The sequence below is a fragment of the Eumetopias jubatus genome, unplaced genomic scaffold, assembly GCF_037043125.1.
Source record: "Eumetopias jubatus isolate StellerSeaLion01/CBP00866 unplaced genomic scaffold, mEumJub1_p1.0 scaffold_6, whole genome shotgun sequence".
NCBI classification, from domain to species: Eukaryota; Metazoa; Chordata; class Mammalia; order Carnivora; family Otariidae; genus Eumetopias; species Eumetopias jubatus.
Window position 1 is genome coordinate 16,304,039 of NW_028274812.1, and position 22,708 is coordinate 16,326,746.

Sequence of the window (22,708 nt, forward strand, 5' to 3'; positions counted from 1 at the left end):
ATAGTCAGGACATCAAACCATTAATACGCAAGCATCTTCCTTCACTAACAACTTCTTTCAAAACTGATGTACCGCGAGGTGGTTCCCAGTGGCCCTTCCGGTGTGATGTATTTGCCAGGATTTGGTCTTTGGCTGAAATGCTTTTTAAAAAAGCAGCGGCAGCCCACCAGAAGAACAAGATGTCTCCAGAAGCTCATAAGAAGCAGATTCCCCAGGTCTATCAAAAAGGACTAGCTGTACTTTCCTAATAAGCAGGTAATGACGTGGTAGCCTTTTTGATGATTCACCCTAAGAAAGCTGCTCTGGTATTAGGAAACAAAACACAGCATTTTCCTTTTGCATGGTGGGGAGTTGTCTGTGTGGGTCTCCCACCAGCAAGGCCAGCCAGAGTAAACAGATGCTTCACTTGGTGGAGGAGCCAAATTCCCCTCCACTGCACACACAGAGCTGATGACCCCCGCTGGGGTCATCTGAATTCCAAATGACCAAGCGGAACCTTTGCAGACCCACTCCCCCCCCCCCCCCCCGCCAACCCCTACCCCTTCTAGGCCAGCCCTAGGCAAGGCTCTGAAATAGGACCACACTGTTGCAGTCTCCCTGTCCCCAGGCATCCCTACCCATCCCAGTTGAGGGTCCTGAGGTCTCCCCTTGCCCCTCCCCCCCGCCCCTGCCCACCTGAGACTCTCTCCTTCCAGGGCTGGTGTCTTAAGCTTGGCCACGTCACAAAGATTCTGATGACACTGGGAGTGCCCTCAAATAACCTGCCCAAGGCAAAGAGCTAGAGAGCCTCAGGCCTGACTCCAAGTTCAGTGCTCTGTCCATTGCCTACAGGGTGTTGAATGGCTCTGTAGGTCTGAGTAGTTGGAAACTGACTATTTTATTCATTTTTCTTAAGCTCAAGAATTTACAAATTTTTTATGATGGTCCCTATTTCTTCAGAATCAAATCGTCATATACATTCTATTTCAGCTCCCAGAGAAATTTTAAAATGCTTAGAAGTACTTTTATTTTTTAAAAGTACTGCTGATAGTATCTTATGTTTTTGTTTTTGTTTTCTTTAGAGAGAGAGAGAGAGAGAGAGAGAGAGAGTGGGGGACAGAGGGAGAGGGAGAGAGAATCTTAAGCAGGCTCCACACTTAGTGCAGAGCCCGACTTGGGGCTCCATCCCATGATCCTGACCCTCAGATCATGACCTGAGCTGAAATCAAGAGTCAGACACTTAACTGGGCCACCCAGGTGCCTCATAACGTATGGTTTACAACCAATCTTCAGCGAAGTGTGCACACTGTGTGTGTGCGTGTGCATATATACGCATGTGTGCACGTGTACATACAAACGTGTACATAGAGAAAATTAAAAACCACCAAAATAATCAAAACCAAGGAACTTTTCATTGACCATAGCACATTCTTTTTGGTAGTTGTTAAAGTAGAACAAAAAGTAACTTTATTCTTTGAAATACAACAAAGTCTTCTATTAAATAGATTACACATAAAGAGAAAACCACCTCTGTAAAAGCTTTCAAATTGACTTCTAAAACCACCATCACACCATCAGTGGACTCAGTCTCATGCCTACAAAGAAGACCTTTAAAACATTCACCTTGAGACATTTCTCTGCTGCACAGATTTTTAGATCTCTGGACTTAAAAAGTGCTTATAAATCTATGCTCATGAATCAGTGACTCAGATTTCAAACTCTGGCTGGCTTAAGATTCCTTTCGTGCAGTTTGCATAGAGATGCTGTTGTTCAGAAACACAGCCACAAAGCGAGCTCAATGGGGCTGAAGAAAAACAGACCACGGGATCCTGCACGGATATGTCCCCAAGGACGGGGGGAAGTGTACATGCGTGCGTGTGTGCGTGTAACTAGTTAGTCAGAGTGCTTTAGTGCAAGATGAACATGTGCAAATGTCATCCTCTGATTTCAAGTTAAAATCTCAGGTTTTCTTTCGGAGCTGACAGCCTGCCATCCCTGCAGGCCTCAAGTGGGGCTCGTGGCTTTAGGGATAGGGGGAGACCTCAGTCATGAGGCACTCTCATGCTCCCACCCACTGTACTACCATGGTTCTCTTGGTTTTAGGATGGATTCCATGGCCGGACTTCCCAGACTTTCATCTTAAACCACCAAAGAAATAATTTAAAGGATATACAGACTTCAAAAAGTCTTTACAGAGGGAAGGTGTTCTACAATATTCTCTGTGATCTGAATTCTTCCTCACCACAGCCTTGATAGATAGGCAGGGCTTTTGACCCATTTTAGGCTGATAACCTCTTTTCGGTACTCTCTGCATAACTTATATAAAGGGTACCCCAAGTTCAGCTGACTAGTTGTAAAAGGGGCCAAGAAAACCATCAATTCACATTTATAAGGTGAGAACTCTAAATTTGAATTATTATTTTAATGGTTTTTCTCCCTTCTTTCTTCCTAAATGCTGTGACTACAATAAGTACATACAGACATTTTCATACAAAATCCCCCTCCATTCAGGGTGGGTACATTTTGTTTCAGGAAAACTTCAACAACCAGATATAATTCATCCTAGAAACCTGAGGGTCAGATCTCTGCAAAACAACAGCAATGAACATTTGAGCTCTTGTGTTTCTTAGGCACTGTCATGAGTACTTGAAATGCACTGTTTCATTCAGTCCTAAGAATTTCATAATCCCCATTTCAAGATGGCTGATTTGAGGCTCGCGCAAGCCATGTAACACATCCCAAGTCACACAACTGGTAAGCACAAAGCCAGGGTTCCATCCAGATCTGCTTACTCCTGTGTTATGTTCTCAAACACTGCCCTGTACTTGAAAATTTCAAGGAAAGGGGAATCGGCAGTTTTCTTTGTAAGAAGAAATAACTTTCTGCAGTCTAGGATCCCACTCTGTAGAACAGAGACATACTTCTAGTAAATTCGGAACACTTTCTACACCCTTACCTCAAAGACCAACTAAAGGCAACTCAGCATCTAAAAACCAAAGGACAAAGAGAAAAAGAAAACAGGAAAGAAGGACAATGAGCTGTATTTACAGCTTTTAAGAAGTTTCTCTAAATGGTCAAATATGAAAAGTTACATATGCAAAAACATCAAGCTAAATTCAAGTTCTAGAAGCATAAAGCATTGAGCAACTCCTTTGTAATGAAAATGGAAACCAGGGTCGATTTTCAAGTAGAACAAATATTGTTCTTTGGAACGGAAACTTGTTGCTGAATCTCACCATGGAGCAAAAGGCTTATAAACTTTTGAAAAAATAAGGTTCGCATGGAAACAAAAACACAACAGGAACTCCAATATGGAGACCAACAGATGCTGCATGTCTTCCCAATTCTTTCAAAAGCCATTGTTGGCTATTAAAATGTCAATGTAGAAATCATAAAATACCAATAACTCTAGTATTCCAGAGGAAATGTTTATGCTGAAGGTTTTAAACTCTGGTTTTATAAAAATTTACTAGCAAGGAAGATTGACGGAAGTGATGATGTCTAAGGATAGGCAGGTCTGGTTACTAGGAATTGCCAAGACCGCATCCAGAAGTCACAAGGACCACACAGTGACAGCTAATAAAGAGAGCTGACACTTCCGATTTCTCACGATGCGCCAGGTGCCATTTTGAAGATTTTTTAAAACATTTAAATTAACTCACATCATTCTCAAGTCTCTAAAAGGCAAGTATTACTATCAGCCCTATTTTGCACTTGAGAAAACGGAGGCACTGAGAGATTTGCAGTCATACAATTGGGAAGTAGTAAAACTGGAACCACGGGAACCAGCCAGTCTGGGACTGAGACTTTTACTCCCTCGTCTCTGACAACTCACTGGGCAAAGCCCTGCACATGAGGACAGGGACTGTCCCCACAGAACTGAACTAATGGTGGAGAGAAAACAGGATTTTCCGCCATGTTCCTCCAGCAGAATCTCTTAGGGCTGGACATGTGGTGCCTCTCCCTGATGGTTCACAGTGCTGTAGGAGAGCCAAACCTCCCAGGCGAACTCTCAGGAGCAAGGAGAAAGATGAAGATGACCAAAGTGATAATTACATACAAAGAGGGGCCAGTTTGGTGGGGAATGGCGTCTAACCCTCCATTTTCTTGACATATTCTTTGCATCTTCTTCCATTTTACCCTGCCTCTCAAACTAGTCATGACCTCTCTAAACTCCTGCCCTGGACCGCTCACGCTCTGTATCCCCCCAACAGTTTGCGCAAAGTGGATACTATGTCACAGATGCTGCTGCATGATTTATGTGTGCTGTGGACATTTTCCAGGGAGGTTGAGCCCTGAGCTGACTCCTCAGGGAAGTGATATGTGAAGAGATAAGAGGGGATGAGAAGGCAGCCCCGAGTATAAGGGAACAAAGCCACGGCGGTTATGAAGAGACAGAACTCATGGGGAGTGGTTGGCGTGAACCAAGGAACTGGGCTGGACTGCGACCAAATAGGGCAGTCACTGATGCAGGACCTCATAGCCTATCCCAGGGAATTTGGAGATCACTCCATAGGCAATTAGGATCATTGGCTGATGACACCCGGGAGGAAGCAATCTGCCAAGGGCTTTGTTTGCTGACATGAGAGCTTCCAAGTCCCAGAGTTAGAATGATCAGAGAGAGAGAAGCCAAAAGTCAAGAAGCAATTTCCAGGAAGGGAGAAGACAGTGATTAAGTCACACATTTTATTTATTTAATTTTAACATGCTGAATGGTAGGCTGCCAGTATCCAGTGCAGGCATCTTCACGCTATTCTGACAAAGCAGGTAGAAACAGAAAGACTTGCGGAGAGACAGTGGACTATGTGAATTCACCTCTGTTCCTCGTTCCAGTGAACTTCTGGGGAACTCACTTCTGTGAGTTTCCACCACTCCATTTTCCGGAGGGCTTGTCTCATGTCCGGAGCCCAGAGTGAGGAAGGATAATCAGGTGGAGAAGGCCACATGCACTAGAGCAGGGGGTTGGTGTTGGCAAGGCCTAGGATTGGATCCAGCTTGAAAAATCATTATTACTCGAGTGAACTTGGGTAAACTGTTGCACTTGTTGACCTGCCTTAGGTCTCAGTTGCTCCATGTGTAAAATGGGGACGATTTAGTACTTACTGCAGATTGTTGAGGGGATTAAATGAGATAAAGGACAAAAAGCATTTAGCCAAGAGTCCTGGTACATGGAGAGATTTTCTAACTTGTGTTTTCTTAGCTTCTGTATTTGTCCATTTGGCATCCATTCATTACAGGGCCATGCTAACAGCCAAAGCCGTTTACATCTCCCCTATGATCCAGAGCCCACACTCAGAACCACCTCTATCTAACTTGTATACCCCAAACCAATACTTCCCTGCCCTACTCATCCCAGGGCCAGGGACCAGATAACCGGGCACAGCCCCTATGCCCCAAGGCCTGCTGGGATTATTCAGACTAGCCAATCCTAAACTGTTTAGCCTGTTCTGCCTTGCATGGGCAACCCCATGGAAACCCCAATAAAGGCTCAGCCTAGGCTTTCTTCTTGCTCCTTACTGCCTCCTGCCTGAGTCTGGTGCTTCCCCATGTGGTCCTGGGTGGCATGCCACGCCTCTCCTCTTGGGAAATATAAGTAATAAAAAATCTCCTTTGAGGGGCATGAGTCTGTCTCTTCTGTCACTCAGTCGCTTCTATAAATTAAAACCGTACAGGTGCAACCATCGAGACAATAGAGCTCAGTAAACAACAGCTGTGATAACTTTTCCACAGGCCATACAACAAATCAGTTCAGCTTATGTCTCTTCTCTCCATCCCTTCTCTCCTTACTATTACTTTCGTGGTCTTGACCTGAATCATTGCAATAACCTCCTGAGTACATCTTGCTAAATCCAATCTCTTGCTTCCTCAAACCACCCCTTCACATGACTCTCTTCTAAAACTCAGGATGTAGGTTACCCTCTGCCAGAAACTTGATATAGTTCCCTCTCTTCTAAAGATCCAGTCCAACTCCTTATCTTGGCAGTTAGACCTTCCAGGGTCTGGCCCAGAACTGCTGCCATATCAGACAACTCAACATTGCCCACTAAGGTCACAGCTTTTCACGCCTCTCTGTCTTTGCTCAGGCTAGTGACTGCCCTTGGGATGCTTCCCACTGTTCTCTAAATATGGCAATCACAGGGTTTTGGGGGCCTTTGAATCTGCTTATATAATTGTTTCTCAGAGTCTATAACTAAATTCATTTCAAATCTTGAGTTTGACTTAGTAGAACCTTCAAGAGATAAAAGAAAGACTGAAGGTGTAACAGGAGCAAATATTTACTTTCTATTAGCTCTAATCTCAGACTTGAAAGTGTCCTCAGTGGTTTGGAAGGCCCAATTTAAGTTCTACTTGGGAAACTCTATACTGTCTCTTAAAATTAATCATTTATTCCTCTGATATCAATTTGCACTTACTTAATTCTGTCTACTCATATTATAGTTGTTGCATTTCTTTACATTTGTTTGCCCTAGATCACAAACAGTGTTTTGAGGTCAAGGGTAAGCTTTAGATAGATCTTAAAGGTTGTCATCACAAGGGAAAAAAATTCTGTAACTATATGTGGTGATGGATGTTAACCAGACTTACCATGGTGATCATTTTACAATATATACAAATACTGAATCATTATGTTGTACACCTGAACCTAATATGATGTTATATGTCGATTATGACTCTATAAAAAAAGGACAAGCCTTAGTAATTCTTTTATCTTTCTGGCATGCCCATTAGTCTTACACATAGCAGCTGCTTAGTGAATATTTATTGAACCATAAGCCCTGTGATTATTCTAATTAAAATAAAGGGCTCTTATCAAGTGGTAATTGCATAGTTAATTTTGGGGAAATATGGGAAAAGGCTTATAGGCTCATTTAAATGAAAAACAATTAGTACAGGTCAGAGTATAAGAGTCTGTTAAATTCTGTCAGAAAACAGTGACAATATAAAGATCATTTTAAAGTGTTATTGCCATATTTAGTCATAACTATTAATTATATAATGGAGTTAATACTAATTTTGGCTTACAAAGACAAAATGCTTTTTAGTTTATAAACAAACCATAGACCAAGCTGTCAGGTGCAATTTCTCAGTGTGCATTTTATTCATGCCGGAAGTTGCTAGGCCAAATATGGGGTAAAGTCAACAATTCCAGCTGGAACTTACAGCTGTCTAACCAGGCTTCTTCAAACTGTTCCCGGTCCTAAAGAAAGAAATGGGCCATGTCCTGGCTGGACAGGAACCCAGATGCACCCCGGTCTCTGTTCCTTCAAGCCAATGTTAGACCTGAATGAGGAAATCAGGTTTGGGTAGAACTCAGTCATATCCTCTTTAATGGCTATCTGAAGCTCCTCCCAGGTCCTCAAGAAATATTTGGTAGGTTATCTGACCTTATCATCTGACTTTCTATGCAGCGTTATTGTTGAAAAAGAAAGTTGGCTGAGATTTACAGCTACCTCTTCTCACTAGGTGGGTGGTTGGGCTTGGGAAGGAATGAGAATCATTCCATCGATACAAGGAGAAGCCGTCCCCGGCCGACACAATGAAGGAAATGGTGGTTAAGAAAGAATCTTAAAAATTACTCAAAGATGATTACAGGCTGTCACTGAGAAATGAGGAAGGAAGGGCTTTCTTTTCGACTATAGGGTGTATAGCTCTACAGACAGAAATTATTATTTTATATTTAGGCCAATGGTAGTCTATATGCCTTTGAAATGTAAAAAGCAATAATAACTTAAGTATCTGGTATGACTTCCAAAGCATCAAGATAGATTCCACTGGCCATATATGAAAATCAGGCTCCTGGCTTTGTAACATCTTGCATTTCATGGTTCTGAAGTCACCGGTTATCAAATAGTCATTGAATGCCTGCTCTACATAGGACACTGGGCCTGGTGGATTAAGAGAGGAGCAAGCCATGGAGCTCTACCTGGGCTCACCATCTGGATAAGGAGGGAGGATCACAGGGAAAGTGAATGAATGATGCAGGCTGCCTCACAGCCAAGTCTTTTCGGTGCTCCCAGGAGCTTCAACAAAGAGCAGAACTTCTGAAAGAACCTATGCGCTAAAATGAACATGATTTCATTCAACAAAGCAAATAACTTGGTCACAATTTAAAATTTGCAAGTGTTCGTCGTTGATTAGATTTTGAGAAAGTGGGTGGGGAAATTGCCTATAGCAAAGATGTCCTTTGATGGTTTTCAAGCCTTGATCAAGGGCATCATTTTGCATTCCTCGACCTTCCTCGCCTGTCCTTCCCGACTTCTGAAATAGTCAAAGCACAATTACAGCATGTTTTAGTATGCCGAGTGGGGGGCTGGCTGCCCATATATAAAATATGCATCCTTACTTTATTTGGGCAGAACTGGCAGCAACACAGTTACATTTTGTATTTAAAGATCTAAGCTGTGAAATGACCCAAATTTGCCTTCGCCTTCAGTTTCCTCACCCCTGTAAGGTGTAAAAGGGCTCCTTGAATTGTAGTGGCTTCTGCCTCAATTTCCTCTCCATTTCTGAACTCAGCGCTGAGAAAGAACAGCCAGGTAGGCAAGGCCAAGAGCAGTTATGAGTTGCAAAGACTCGTCCCAAGTCACACTGCCTAGCCGCTGGGACGCTCTGATCACTCTCATTTAAAAAATGTCACTAAACTTTCACGAAAGGCACAAACTAGGTGTTGTCAGGTTTCCTGAGTTAACTTTTACCACGTCACAGTGAAATATTTATATAACAGATTTACTCTTTATACTTAGTGATTCTATGGAGTGTGAAACAATTGCAACTATTAAATTTTATGTCAAAAGAAAGTATCATTGCTCTAGAGAACTAAGAACTAAAGCATAAAAACCATATTCTTTTTTATTTAAAATCTCTTTCCCGGTACCTAAAAGTAAAACCTTAAAAACCATTCATCAGTCCCTCTCAAGAGAAATTTGTTGAATCATTACTCTGCACCAGGACCTGGACTGGGCATTAGGATAAAAAGATTTTTGAAAAGATTAATCTATGGCCCCTGCCTTTAAAGAAATAACTGAAAATAAGTACCTTCTTGAGAGTCTCTTCATGCTTTACATAACTTAAATATAAAAATACCATCAGACTGAAAACACCCAAAGATTTCTTCATGAGTAGGTTAGAAGTTAAGGTATATTTAAGGGAGGGAGAATAAAATACAAGGGAATTAAAATATACTATTGCATCAGCCATAAAAGGGAATGAAGTTCTGATACAGGCTATGGATGAATCTTGAAAACATTATGCTAAGTGAAGTAAACCAGACACGAAAGGACAAATATTGTATGACTGTATTTATATGAAATATCTAGAAGAGGCAAATTTATAGACAGAAAGTTGATGACAGGTTACCAAGGGAGGATACACGGGTGGGGGTGGTGAGTTGCTCCTGCTTAATGATTGTGGGATTTCTGTTTGGGGTGATGAAAAAGTTTGGGGAGTAGACAGTGGTGATGGTGGCATAAAATTATGACTGTAATTCATGCTACTGAATTGTGCCCTTAAAAATGGATAAAATGGCAAATTTTATGTTATATATATTTTGCTACCACTTAAAAAAATGAATAATGTAGCATACCAGACACTATTGAGTTGTACCCTTTAACTGGGTGAATTTAAATTATAAAATTATAAATTATATTTCAAGAAACCTGTTAAAAAAACCACACCATCGCTTTCATGTTAGCATATTACTTTGTCATCTCGTAAAGCTCTGAGTATTGTTAAAGAAATTTACCAGGAGCAGAACCAGGTGATCAATGTTTGAAATACTATGACTCATACTTCTTACTGAATACCTAGGTTCTACAAATAATCACTAATCCTTTTGGCAGTTTAGAACACAGAAGAGCCTTCTATTTTTTGTATGCCTGGTTAAATAACTGGTTTTTCTATCTTGCAACGAATACTTATCAGACTATTTTCAAAATAATCTCTTGGCCTGGTTCTTGAACACAGTCAGCCTGAAAAGTAGGGCTGGAAACCACCGTCAGAACAAAACAAATCACAACATTTAGTTTTTGTACCACTCAATCGTAGGTTAGCTACAGATCAGAGCATGACAGTATCTAGAAAAATGCCTGGCACATACTGACTTTCGATATATATTTGTTGAAATGAAAGAACAGTTGCATTTACTGCTCAGACAGCTCTCGGGGCTATGGGTCAGATAAAAGCATTTTGAGGGGCTGCAGGCCAACTCAGAAAGGCCCTGGGAGCTTATGACTCCTGGGCTCATGCTCACTTCCTCTGTTGGCTCTGAGCTGCTCTCCTAGGTCAATCATCAGCAAGACCAAAGAGTTCCTTTCTAAATAAGTGTCATTAAAAAGTTCAAGGTCTAGACAGAACAGAATGAGGTCAGGTGTTTCAATAGTATTTCATTCCAATGAAAATTTGTCTCAGAAAAGGCCACAGTAACGTTCTGAGCTCAGTTAACAGGAGGGCTAGGATTTGGTCATAGTACTATTGTCGCCTCAAAACAATAGTAACAGAAAATAAAAATAATTAATGGGGAAACCCAGGAGCTAACTGTGTTTTACCATTTTCCATACTGGAAATAATAATAATAATAATAAAGTGATGTGCTTTAGACTAGAATTTGCCAAAAGCCAGTACACCTTTTGTCGTACTAGTCAAATACAAATATCACAGAACAGGGATTACATCTGAAAATAAAAGCTTTGGAAGGAAAATGAGCTAGCCATAACTTATAATAACCTGAGAAGGAAAACAGACTCTAGTTTGTCAATTCTATCTGAAGTAGGGGTAAGCTTGGATGCTCATCATCACCTTCCTGAACCCTTAAGAAAAAAAAAATCACACAGTCATAGCCGAGGGTCAAACATACCCTGAGTCTGAGGTCCATCTTGGCTCTGCGGAATAAGGAGCTTGGATTCAGGCCTTCGAGGGGCGCTTCGATTCCTCCACCCGCGGATCAGGGTCCCCACCATGGTTGTGGACAGCATGTTCCCCGGGCAGCCGTGGCCCTGCCGGGTGACGAGGAGGGGTGGACAGCCCTGTCAGGCTGCCACCACCGTCAGGAGAACCATGTCCAGCTGGGGGCAGGACGAGGTACTACACCCAAGGCAGACAGGTCCGGGCAGTTCCACCGCCTGTGTCCTCCACCCACATTCTCCCTGGCTGCTGTTGTTTGCCCTCCCTCAGGAGGCCCTTGGAAAGTTTGGGGAGATGGGATGAGAAAAGCAGGCAATGCAAAAATAAAGATGAGGGATAGGAATAGAGCCGATCAATAGGAGGGGATGATCAGGATTACAGAAGTGCCCGTCTTCTTTCTTGGAGAGAACATGTTTTTAAATCTTCCCTTTTTACTTAAGCCTCATTTTTTAACATTTAAACATGACTGCGTGTTGGGGGGGGGAGTATGGGAAGCGTGTACCTATGCATCTATTTCTCTTTTCCCCATCCCATTTCTTTTCTGAACTGGAACAGCTCTGGGGCAATTGCTTTTCCAAAGAGAACCATTCTTCTAGATCAACAGGATTCACTCACAATCTATGAAAACCATTTCTAGTGTTCTGAGGGTTCAAGTCACAGAATTACATCAGCTTTTGTGGCTGAGGAAAGTTGATTAAGGTAATTTAATAAGAATGCACAATCATGTAAACTCTCAAAGACTTTTTTAAAAAAATGAATTGATTCCAATGGCCTCATTCTTTTCTCTCTCCTGGTGAGCCGGCTGGAGCCGCCTCTTACTGCGGAGGTGGGACCTGAGCTCCACTCATTTAGTACACTGCTCACTTATGCCCCCTACTGGTCAAGATGCCAGGTGCACATTGTTTGGAGACCAATGACTGCATTAAAGTTGTGGGAGGGGCAAGAAGCAGAAAGCTCTAGAATCCCTTGCGCGTCTCTGGATGCTATGTTCATTCACCCTGGACGGTCCTAAAATTGAATTAATTGTAGCCAGCCTCAGAGGTTTTGATATTATTTACTGTCTTATGACTTCTGTGGCTTATGCGAATGAAATGATCCATATCCACACCTGACTTCGCTTTTTTTCTCCCTTCCCGCAAGCACCTTACTTAACAAGATGAAGACTGTTTTTGCAGGAGGCAAATTCCCCAAATCCCTCCATAGTCTTCACAATAAAAAAAAAAATGCCTACAGTTTACTAAAAGCAGCAGAGTTTTGAGGATACACACTTTACATATTCATTTAGTTGAAATTTTGCTCATTTGCTCATTATTCTGACATTCCCCAAATTTAGACAAACTTTAGTGTCACTGCAGATGGAGGGAAAGTAGAAATGGGGGATGGGGACTTGAAATGGTACCAGAGTAGGAGGCTGTTGGCACTCGTCCCTCCTGGTCCCAACCTCAAGATGGGGTTCAACCATAAAGCCGGGGCACAGTGCGTGATCACAGGGGGGCAGCATTTGATGAAAGGTACGGGTGCTATTTCTCCTTGTGGTGCACCCCAGAGTGGGGACTCCCTCTGCCTTGGAGCATGCCTTCTGCCACTGGGGGCTGAGCTGGACTCTGACGGGGTCAGCAGAGAGCTACTCAGGGTGTGATGCTAACTGCCCTTCAGGGAAAAGGCCACAGGGCCTTCAATAGTCTCTTAGTTCCCATGACCTCCAGTGTCACAAGGACAGGCTGAAAATGCCTTTGCTGGGAATACTGCCTGTGGGTGTGGAGTGGCATCCAGGAAGGACATCAGAGGAATCAGGTGTTCCAGCCTGGGGTCTGATTCTGGCTTGGAGGTGGGGGATGAAGCAGGAACCTTTGGGATGGTCCAGGGTCACCCATCAGGGGACAGGACCAGGAGGTGGAAACACAGCGTGTGTGGTTACCGTGAATCATTCTGTTTAGGAACTCGGGCTGTGGGAGACCGAGTGGGCTGGGGATGAGGCCTAGTCGGGATTCCAGGAGAGGCTTCCTCAAGACAAACAGAAGTCACCTTGGCCTCGTCTTTGGGGTGGGGGGGGTTGAGAGAACACAGTGATGCTGAAAAAGCAAAAGATCTGCTGTGAAGATGATAGAGAACTAACATTCTCCAAATGGAGCTCTTCTTTGAGGCCCTGATCATCACTGCTGCCCCGTATCTGAGATCCCCATAAACAACCGACATTGGTCCGTGGTGGGCGAATCAGAAGTCCAAGCAAGATGAGAGCCACAGGGTGGATGGCCAGAGCCTGAAGCACAGTGAAATGCCCAAATTCAGACACTGAGAATTCGGCGCAGCTGCTGTGATTAGCCACCAGAGGTAACATAAAGGCGAAAAAGGAGGTAAATGGAACCAACAGTTCATTCCAAGAAAATTCCCTGAGCCTCACACCGGAATTTTCCCCACAGGTCTGCCTCCCTTGGGCTCTCATGGGTCCCCGGGCCCATGAGCACAGCACACCACTCACCACACTTACTTACTCTGTCCATGCAGCCGGCTCCCCCCAAACCTCACTATGGATCCGGAACTCTGCATAAAATGCAGATTCCCAGGGCTTGCCCCACTCGGTCTAAGACAGTGCCGGGCCTGTGTTTCCTCTAGCCGCTTATCCCCCGCCCCGGCACCCACTTTCTTCCCTTACCAACCTGGAACCCAGCTGAGGAGGGCATGAAACCAAGTGACCAGACTCTGGGCCTCTGGAAGCCAGGGGCCACGACGTTTGTTATTGTTGCGCCCAGCGCAGTGTGGTACCCACCACATGGTTTGTTGGATGAAGAGCATCAGCACTGTGGCCAGGGGCTCAACAGTGTTCCCCAGGGCCCGATGGCCCAATACCCCCGTCCTTCCACCTACCTCTTGCTTGCCGCTAGAGCCAACACTACCCTGGCTGCAGGTGCTACCTTAGGACATCCGCTTGTTGTCTCTGCACCCCAGCCCCCCCCGCCCCGAATCCCCACATTTCACACGCCTGTCATGTCTTACTCCAGGCGGTGGGCTGTCAAGGCTGCCATTTCCGGTCCCTTCCGCCCCACGCAGATTGGCTCCATTTTTGCTTCAGATAGTACGGAAAAGTGGTCTGTAGGCAAGCTCAACACTCAGGTTTCCCAACAGCAGCGAACATGTTGCTATCCTTAGTTTGCTCGCTGGAGCAGGTGGACGCTCAGTATCCAAGAGGTTTTCCCCAACAGGAAGTTGAGCAATGACCATGACTGCTGTGGGAAGTGTGGTCAGGAAGAGGAAGAAGAGTAATGTCCTGCCTGTGTAGGTCAACCCCACCCTTCCTAATTCATACACATATACTTCCTTAAACGGACCTGCCATAGGCCGATGGGGTTCTTCCACCAAGATGCAAAGGGAAACAGCTTAATTGTGAGCCCATGAGGTCATTTTCCTCCAAATTAGTCTTCTTATGACATATCCTCCCCCTCTTCATGAAAAAGGACACATTGAGGAAGGAAACACACTTTTTCTTCAGATTGCAGAGGTCTAGAAAACCAGAATCCTGCTGAGGGCTCTTTGAAGGCCAGTATGGTTCACGACGAACTTTAGTTCATAGATGTTCGCCTCTAATTTCCTCTGGCAACTATGAGTTACCAAGTAGTCCCAAAATTTCACTAACATAAATACTGTTCCCACCCACCCACTATAGAGGATGAGGGCTGACTCCAGCCATTTGCTTCTTTGTAATCTCTTAGGGCCTATCACAGTTCAGGGCACACGGAGGGCACTTAGCAAATGCAGACTCTATAAAAGCATGTCAGACTGTGATATGGCTCTCAGTTGTTAAAAGGTGCATTAAGCCATCCGAATTAAGTATGACTTCCATCTCGGCAGCGAATATCTGCTCTCGTATTATGATGTCAGGAAGGAGCTTTTGGGGCAGAAGGAGGGGCTGTGTGGGGGGTAGTTTCTTCCAAGCTCCTCATTGCTTTTATCCACCTGGGTGGGGTTCCAGGAGCTCCTGGTCTCTTTGACCCCACACACGGACTTCTCTTTGGGCAGAAATCAGGAATTTGATCGGCAAGTGTAGAAGGGAAAATTGGGCAGGCAGAATCTAGCCCCACTCTGGCTCTTTCGGCAGAGAACGCCCCACAAGTAACACACATTTTGCTCTACCTGTTGATGTCGTAAGTGCGACATATGCAAAATCTGCTCCTGTGAGGTGGAAGGCTGCCCCATTCACCCTGCTGCACGGGAAAGCTTCTGATCCTGAGTTTAGTATGAGGATGCCCACCTGCCCACCGACAGAAGACACAATCTCTAATGTCAGCTTTATCAGTGATCAAGGTGAGGGTGTAGCCCCTCTCTGCCTTACTCCTTTGTTTTAAATTTTCAAATTGGTTCAGAACGTGGGTGGGAGGACAGCATCTTTATTGCCCTGTTCCCCCATATTCTAAGTGCGGGCCATTGGTGTTTATTTGGCGATTTATAGTAAATAGTTTTATGCCACAATTAGCTTTTAGGGTCCCACAGGTAGCTTTTCTTATAATTTGGTGGGCAGCTTTAAGCCTTATACCATGTGCAGTTTTTACTTAAGCGGAGTCAGCTTAAGATGGCTTTGCCTACAGGTGAGTGGCTCTTTCTAGAGTATCAGGGCTGTCCATCAACGGATGAATGGATAAAGGAGATGTGGTGTATATATATATATATATACACACACACACACACACACAATGGGATATAACTCAGCCACATATGAGTGAGATCCTGCCATCTGTGGCAACACAGATGGACCCAGAGGGTATTATGCTAAGTGACATAAGTCAGACAGAGAAAGACAAATACCATGTGATTTCCCCTATATGTGCAATGTAAAAAAAAAAAAAACAAAAAACCCCAAATCCCCAAATGAATAAACAAACAGAAGAAGCAGAAACAGGCCCTAAATACAGAGAACATGCTGGTGGTTGCCAGAGTCGGGGGGGAGGAGGTGGGGGGGATGAGCACAATGGCTAGAGGGGAGCAGGAGATGCAGGCTTCCAGTTATGGGATGAGTAAGTCACGGGGACTACAGTCAATGGTATTGTGATAGTGTTGTCTGGTGATAGAGGGTAGCCACGCTTGCGGTGAGCACAGCATAATGTGTAAAGTGGTCAAATCACTATGTTGTACACCTGAAACTAATGTGACATTGTGTGTCAACTATACTTCAATGAAATAAATAGACCGACAGAAAGTCAGGCCTGCAGCATCAGACCCTCGGCAAGCAGGGCTCAGGCCTCACTCCCCCAAGCAGATGGCTAGGTGGCTCCAGCAACTACCAGCTTAGCCTTTAGGAGGTGGGCTACCATTGCTTGCCCTTGACCTACATAGGTGCAGGGTATCTGAAGGTGTATTGAGGCAAAGAATCAACAATAGGAAAAGGAGAGTCCTTGTGTTTAAAGGCTTTTTAGACATCAAGGGTGGACCAGTATGCAAGGCAGCAAGTTCTGGAGGCACTGCCGAGTAGGGTGTAGCCTCGAGGGCTTACTGGCAGGCCCACCAGGCAGCACTGGATTAGCTGCTCCAAATTCCATTCTGTATTCAAGGCCAAGAGGAAGTCGGGGGGGGGGGTGGGAGGGGCAAAATTTGGATTTGGGTGGTTCATCCACAGGTTTGAGAGTCTCCCCACACTATGGGGCCTTACGTTGGTTCTAGATCAATTGGTTATCTCACTCACATACCATGGAGACCCCGCTCTGGACTTGGCAATGGTCTTTGGATCAAAGTACTGCCTGTTGGGAAGATAACTAACTGCTCCAGGGGATGGGAAATAAAAACTGATTTTCTAAATGTGGAGGGCCTAGAGTCACTGGTATTTGCTTAGTTCTCAACATGGAGAACATGGAAGAAATTCTAAAGTTAAAAAAAAAAAGAAATCAAAATGAGAAGAAAAAGATGATGCTCTTGGGCCATTTCTTCTCTCGAAGTAATAAGCATAACCCAGGCTGAATCGTTCTGACCTGGATGCTGTACAAAATTCAGCCCACATTACACTAATTCCCAAATGCCTTATTTACGGACCTCCGTGTTGTAGGGCTCACAGATGGGGAAAATATCAACGTGTGGTGTCTGTTAATAAAAGCCAATCCCTGAAAAACTTCTCTGTAAATTCATATACAATTTGGATTCTCACATACACAAGCACATCTTGCAGTCTAGAAACATTTATTAGCTGTCAAGACATCTCTTCTCTATCCGCCCTAGCGATAGGAAAATGTGGTCAAACTTGCGCATCCAAGAAGCCTTCCCTGGACTCTCCCGGTGTCCAGCTTCTTGGTGGTGGTGGTGGGGGGGCCGCAGCTCTCTTCTCTTCAAGGGTAAAAGTCACACAGGGTTATCTGCACTCACCTCTTCATCTCTTTCCCAATTCACTCCAATCTAGTTTGCAACCATCAGAACGGCTCTGTTGCTTAATCCAGCTGGTATTTATCCGTTGCTTTCGCATGGAATTTCTGGTAGTGCCTGACACTTTTAGCCCCTCCTTTCTTCTTGAAGCACTGTCTTCCTTTGGGGACCATGGTCCCTATTATCCTGGTTTTCCTGCTCCCTGTACTGACATTCCTTTTCAGTCCTCCTTTGTAGGATCGCCAATGACTCATCTTCCTCTGTGGCCCAAAACCCAAGCACCAGACCAGCACATGCAAGTGACTGTTTGATATCTGAGAATTCACGAGAAGCTGGAGTGTCAGATACCCAAAATGAAATGCCATCTTCCTCCCAAATCTGGTCCTCTTCCAGGGAATGCCACCCCACTTATGTGGCTCTACCGGCCAGAAATTGGAGCTGCCCTTTCCACCATTTTTTCTCCAGATATTCAAATCGTGACCCCCACCAGTGTTTCTGTTTGTTTGTTTGTTTGTTTTTACTTTTTAGCTCACTCTCAAATGTCACTTACTTTTCTCCATTTCTGTCCTGGTCACCTTTCGCCTGTACTAGGCATAATATTCTCTGAAACCTTCTCCTGGGGCATAGGACCATCATGCCACAAGCTGGGCAAACTGCAGATGCGATGTCACCCCATCCTTACTTCATGCACTGAAAACTCTTCTATGCCTTTTCACTTCATCGAGGACAATGATCAAGTCTTTCCCATGGTTCCCAACACCTGGCACGTCCCGGGCCCAGCCTCCTTGCTAACTTACTGGATTCTCTCCCGGACGGCTCCAGACTCATCATCACACTTCTCTGAGTTCGTCTAGGGAGTCAGGGTCCCTACACATTGCTTTCCTGTGACGGATGACTTTTCGCTGCAGCTACAACTGGTCTCGGTCCATCTGCCACCTCCTCAAGGCGGTGTCTGTCTGTGTTTCCTTTCTAGCATTTATAATTTGCCATGAATGCTTGCTTTAGAGTCATCTCCCCACCAGCCCACTCTGTAATATTGATGTGGGGGGGGGGTCATGTGATTTTGCTCACATCAAAACCCCAGAATAGTGCTTGGCACATAGTACACACTCAATGAGTACTTCTTGAATGAATGAATGAACAACTATTGTGCACTGGGGTGTTGGTATAATTAGTGTGCATGATATTTCTATCACAGCTGTTGTAATTTAAAAAAAACAGGCTACTGTTATAATTAGAAACTAAGTTCTGTTCAAGAAAGCAGCCCATAATTATAAAATCATTCCCATGGGAAAACATGATCTACTTTATGATACCTACCTTATTTTGCGAATTCTTCAAAAAGCACTGTGGTGCAAAGTGGGCTGTCTCTATTTAGCTCCTATTTAGATTTAAGATTCATATCTTCTGTGCCCCTAGAAATCCTATCTGTATTGCTGTCTACAGCCATAAAGCTCCAGAAGTTTAACAAATGACTAAACAGCCCTTTGCAGCTTAGTATTCATTAAAAGATTAAAACCGAGGTTAAATCATATTTAAAAAAAAAAATCCTGTTAAACTTGCACTCTATTAACAACATAACAACTAAGAAAATTAAGGCTGCAGAGCCCTCTCGTGCCTAACTCTTAGTAAACCGCAAAAATGACTTTCACATTTACATTTGACCCTTGAATGACGTGGAGGTTAGGGGTACCCGTCTTCCTCCCACAGTAGAAAATCCACGTGTAACTTCCAACTCCCCAAAACTTTGCTAATAGCTGACTACTGATGGGAAGCTTTACCAATAACATAAATAGTCGATTAACACATACCTTGTATGTTATATGCATTATATGCTGTATTCTTACAATAAAGTTAGAGAAAAGAAAATGGTATTAAGAAAGTCATAAGGAGGGGAAAATACATTTACAGGGCTGTGCTGTATTTATCAAAAAAAAAAAAAAAAAAGCATGTACGTGGCCCCATGTATTTCCAGCCCAAGCTGCTCTGGGGTCTACACTGAAGGAAGGCAGGCTACACCCTACAATAGTGTGACATCCTCACTTACAACTACAATTTACTAAGAATTTGTTTAACATATTGATTTTGTAGAAAAATCATTAATATTTTTTCCCTTTTTTTTAAGGTATTTATCTATATTCTCAGACATGAAAAGCAATAGGTTTAAAGATTTATTTATTTATTGGGGGGGGGATGGCAGAGGGAGTGGGAGAGAGAGAATCTCAAGCAGACTCTGTGCTGAGCGTGGAGTCCGACACGGGCTCAATCCCAGGACCCTGAGATCATGACCTGCGCTGAAATCAAGAGTTGGACGCTTAACCGACTCAGCCACCCAGGCACCCCTGATTATTATTATTTTTAGAGTTTTACTTATTTATTTTAGAGAGAGAGAAAAAGGGAGAGAGAGAGAGAGAGAGAGAGAGAGAGAGAGAGAGAGAGCATGCGAGCAGGTGGAGGGGAAAAGTGACAGGTTTAGACTGAACTCCAGTTTATAATTACTTAGTATCCAGAGATTTCAGGCTTTAAAAACTCCAATATCAATGCTAGCCCAGTTGATAAAACCCAGGCTTTCTAACACAATTTAAAAGGCACCTAGAAATGTTTTGTCTTTAATTCACATCTTCATTCATTCACTCACGGATGGTTAGAACAGAGTCCCAAGAAATCCTCAACAAATTTGGTGGTTGGAAATGACCATCTGCTCTGGTAAAACCTTTGTTATTTGTGATTCCACTCTGAAATCTGAACCCCATAAAATGTTAGACCTCAATATTAGATTGGTGCAGAACCTTAAACCAGGGACCGTGCCAACATTTCTCTCTCTCTTATAAAAAGAGTAGGTGGATTAATTATAAGGTGCTGATTGACCAGGATTAGTCTTGATCCCTGTCTGCACAAAATTAATTCCTATCACTTACATCAATTGGATTGGGTCAAGATGGGTAACTAGGGCTGAACCTAATATAAAAACTTCTGTTTACTAAATCATCTGAAGTTAACATGGATTATTTCTGTTAAGAAATAATTCTTGTTTATATATGGGGCATATTCATGGCACCAGGAGTTAAATTTTTCCATGCTCACTTTATGGAATTATTAAAGCTTATTCAGGCACTGCTGAATTTAGGTGTCCATTTGGAACAGTTTTAAACATTTGACTAGAAAAAGTGAAGAAACCTACCTCTTTGGCCACATTTTGTCTTTACATATCAGATGTTACTCATACCAACATTTAAGGGGTCATAAATACCACTTACATTAAAGACAAGGTAACGCACTGACAAGACCTTATAAGGCTCCCTTCTATCTTGCTGAAAATATTTGACATTAGACATTTTAATTAATAAACAGTCAGCTAACTGGATTTTCTAGCAAACGGAATTTGGGCAATCTCAGATCAGAGAACCTTTACCCTGGTCAGCTCCTGGTAGTAAGCTCTCTTTCACCTCCCAATGGTCTAAACCTCCGCCTCGCTGTCACTGGAAGTATATCTCTCCTCTCCTTCCTCTTCCGCTATAGTCATTGAAGGCTCCCAAATCTGCAGTCCCAGAAATCTGTTCTTGCTTCTGCAGACAGCAAGGAAGCGAGCATAGAAATACAGTTCTTATGCACAATTTTAAATGGCTGGAGTGACTACTATCAATAACCTGTAAAAGACAGGGGCGCCTGGGTGACTCAGTCCCTTAAGCGTCTGCCTTTGGCTCGGGTCATGATCTCAGGGTCCTGGGATAGAGCCCCATATTGGGCTCCCTGCTCAGTGGGGAGTCTGCTTCTTCCTCTCCTTTTGCCCCTCCCCCCGCTCATGCTCTCTCTCTCTCAAATAAATAAATAAAATATTAAAAAGAAACCAAAGAGTAAAAGATAGTGTTACACCATATTAGGGATTAAGCTGGCTGATATATTTTGCGCCAGTATATAGTTAAATAAAAAATAGACTATTCAGACATCAGAATTTAGAATTTCTTTCCCAATTAAGAATATTTTACTTGCATATGTCAGGTGTTGGGATGAACATACGTGGGTCCCACCCTAACCTGGTCTCATGTCTGTGTGTGTGTCGTGAAGATGTCCCCTGATGGATGATATATAAATTGAGCCCAGAAGAACAAATAGGAATTAATAGGAGTCAGCCAGGCTGGAGTTGTAGGAAGAGGTGAGGAGCAGGTATAGGGAATGTCAAGTGCAAAGACCTGTGGTTCCTCTTTGGGGGAACTGCAAACAATGCAGTAAGCGGAAACTGGGGGGTGCGTGCATGCATGTGTGTAGGAGTTATAAGGATGAAGATTAAGTTCACAAGAGAAGGACAACAGAGGTAAGCAGGAACCAGGCCACCAAGGGTCTTATATATCTTCACAAAGAGTCTGGTTTCTCTCTCTCTTTTTTTTTTTATATCTCAATTTTATTTATTTTTTTAAGATTTTTATTTATTTATTGAGAGAGAGAGAATGATAGCATGAGAGAGAGGAGGGTCAGAGGGAGAAGCAGACTCCCCGCCGAGCAGGGAGCCCGATGCGGGACTCGATCCCGGGACTCCAGGATCATGACCTGAGCCGAAGGCAGTCGCTTAACCAACTGAGCCACCCGGGCGCCCTTCTTCACAAAGCGTCTGACTTTATCCAAAAGCAATGGGAAGGTTTTGAAAGGTTTGCAATTGAGGAATACCACGATCAGATCCATGTTTCGCAAAGAAGACTCTCGATGAAGTTGGAGAACGGGTGAGGAAGTAAGAAGGCTTGGCACTCTGGAGGCAGAGGCCAGTGGGGAAAGAGATGATGGCGGCCTGGAGTGGGGACGCCTACGGCTTGCGGCAGGTTAGGCTGGGATGCGGGTGAAGGACAGGGAGAGGCGAGGGCGAGGGCTGAGGCCTGTGGTGTAGACACTCCGGGGTTAGCACTGCCATTCGCTCACCGGGCTCTGCGCACGACAGCAGAGGAGTTTGGGGTGCGGGGCAGTGGTTCAGGTAAACAGTGAGTTCTCCGTTTTTTTCTAGACATTTAGGCTACTCTAGTATTTTCTTCTCCGTTACAGCTAATCCTTTGAAAGCATTTTTGAACATGTACTTCTTTAGAGCCTTTGAATTGCATTAGTTACTCCTTTAGGTCAGAATCTATCTCCGTCATCCCCATTTCTCACACCTTCTAACACCGCAGTTGCTCAAGTTGCTTGTCTCGGGATATCCTTGGGATAAATTCCCAGAAAGAGCACTGCAGGCTTAAAGAGATGAGGCTTTGATAATTCTTGTTATAGGCTGCCAGGTTTTCTCCAGAAAGAACGAATCCATTTGCACTGTCAACAATAACGTGTGAGGATACCCCTCTGCCCTACAGACTTTCCAGCATGGGCCTTCGACATTCCTTCACTTGGTTGGTGTAAAATGTTTTCGTTTTAAAATTGAGTGAAGTTGGATGCATCTTCAGATATGCTTTCCTATTTGCTTTCATTTGGGTGAAACGGCTGTCTGTATCCTTGGACCACTCACCCAGTTACAATC

The 22,708-nt window shown here is 43.8% G+C and overlaps 1 protein-coding gene across 2 annotated transcripts in view; it reads right to left on the reverse strand.

The window, feature by feature from the left end:
* The window catches only part of PLEKHG1 (pleckstrin homology and RhoGEF domain containing G1), a 165,852-nt gene that overhangs the window by 119,104 nt on the left and 24,040 nt on the right, over positions 1 to 22,708 (reverse strand). The window contains exon 1 of one of the 2 annotated variants that reach the window (XM_088023840.1): positions 10,832 to 10,949. The exons of the other annotated variant lie outside the window; for it this stretch is intronic. Coding sequence (XP_087879966.1) covers positions 10,832 to 10,949 — 118 coding nt within the window. Of the gene's footprint in view, positions 1 to 10,831; positions 10,950 to 22,708 lie in introns of those variants that run through there. 2 annotated transcript variants of the gene reach the window in all.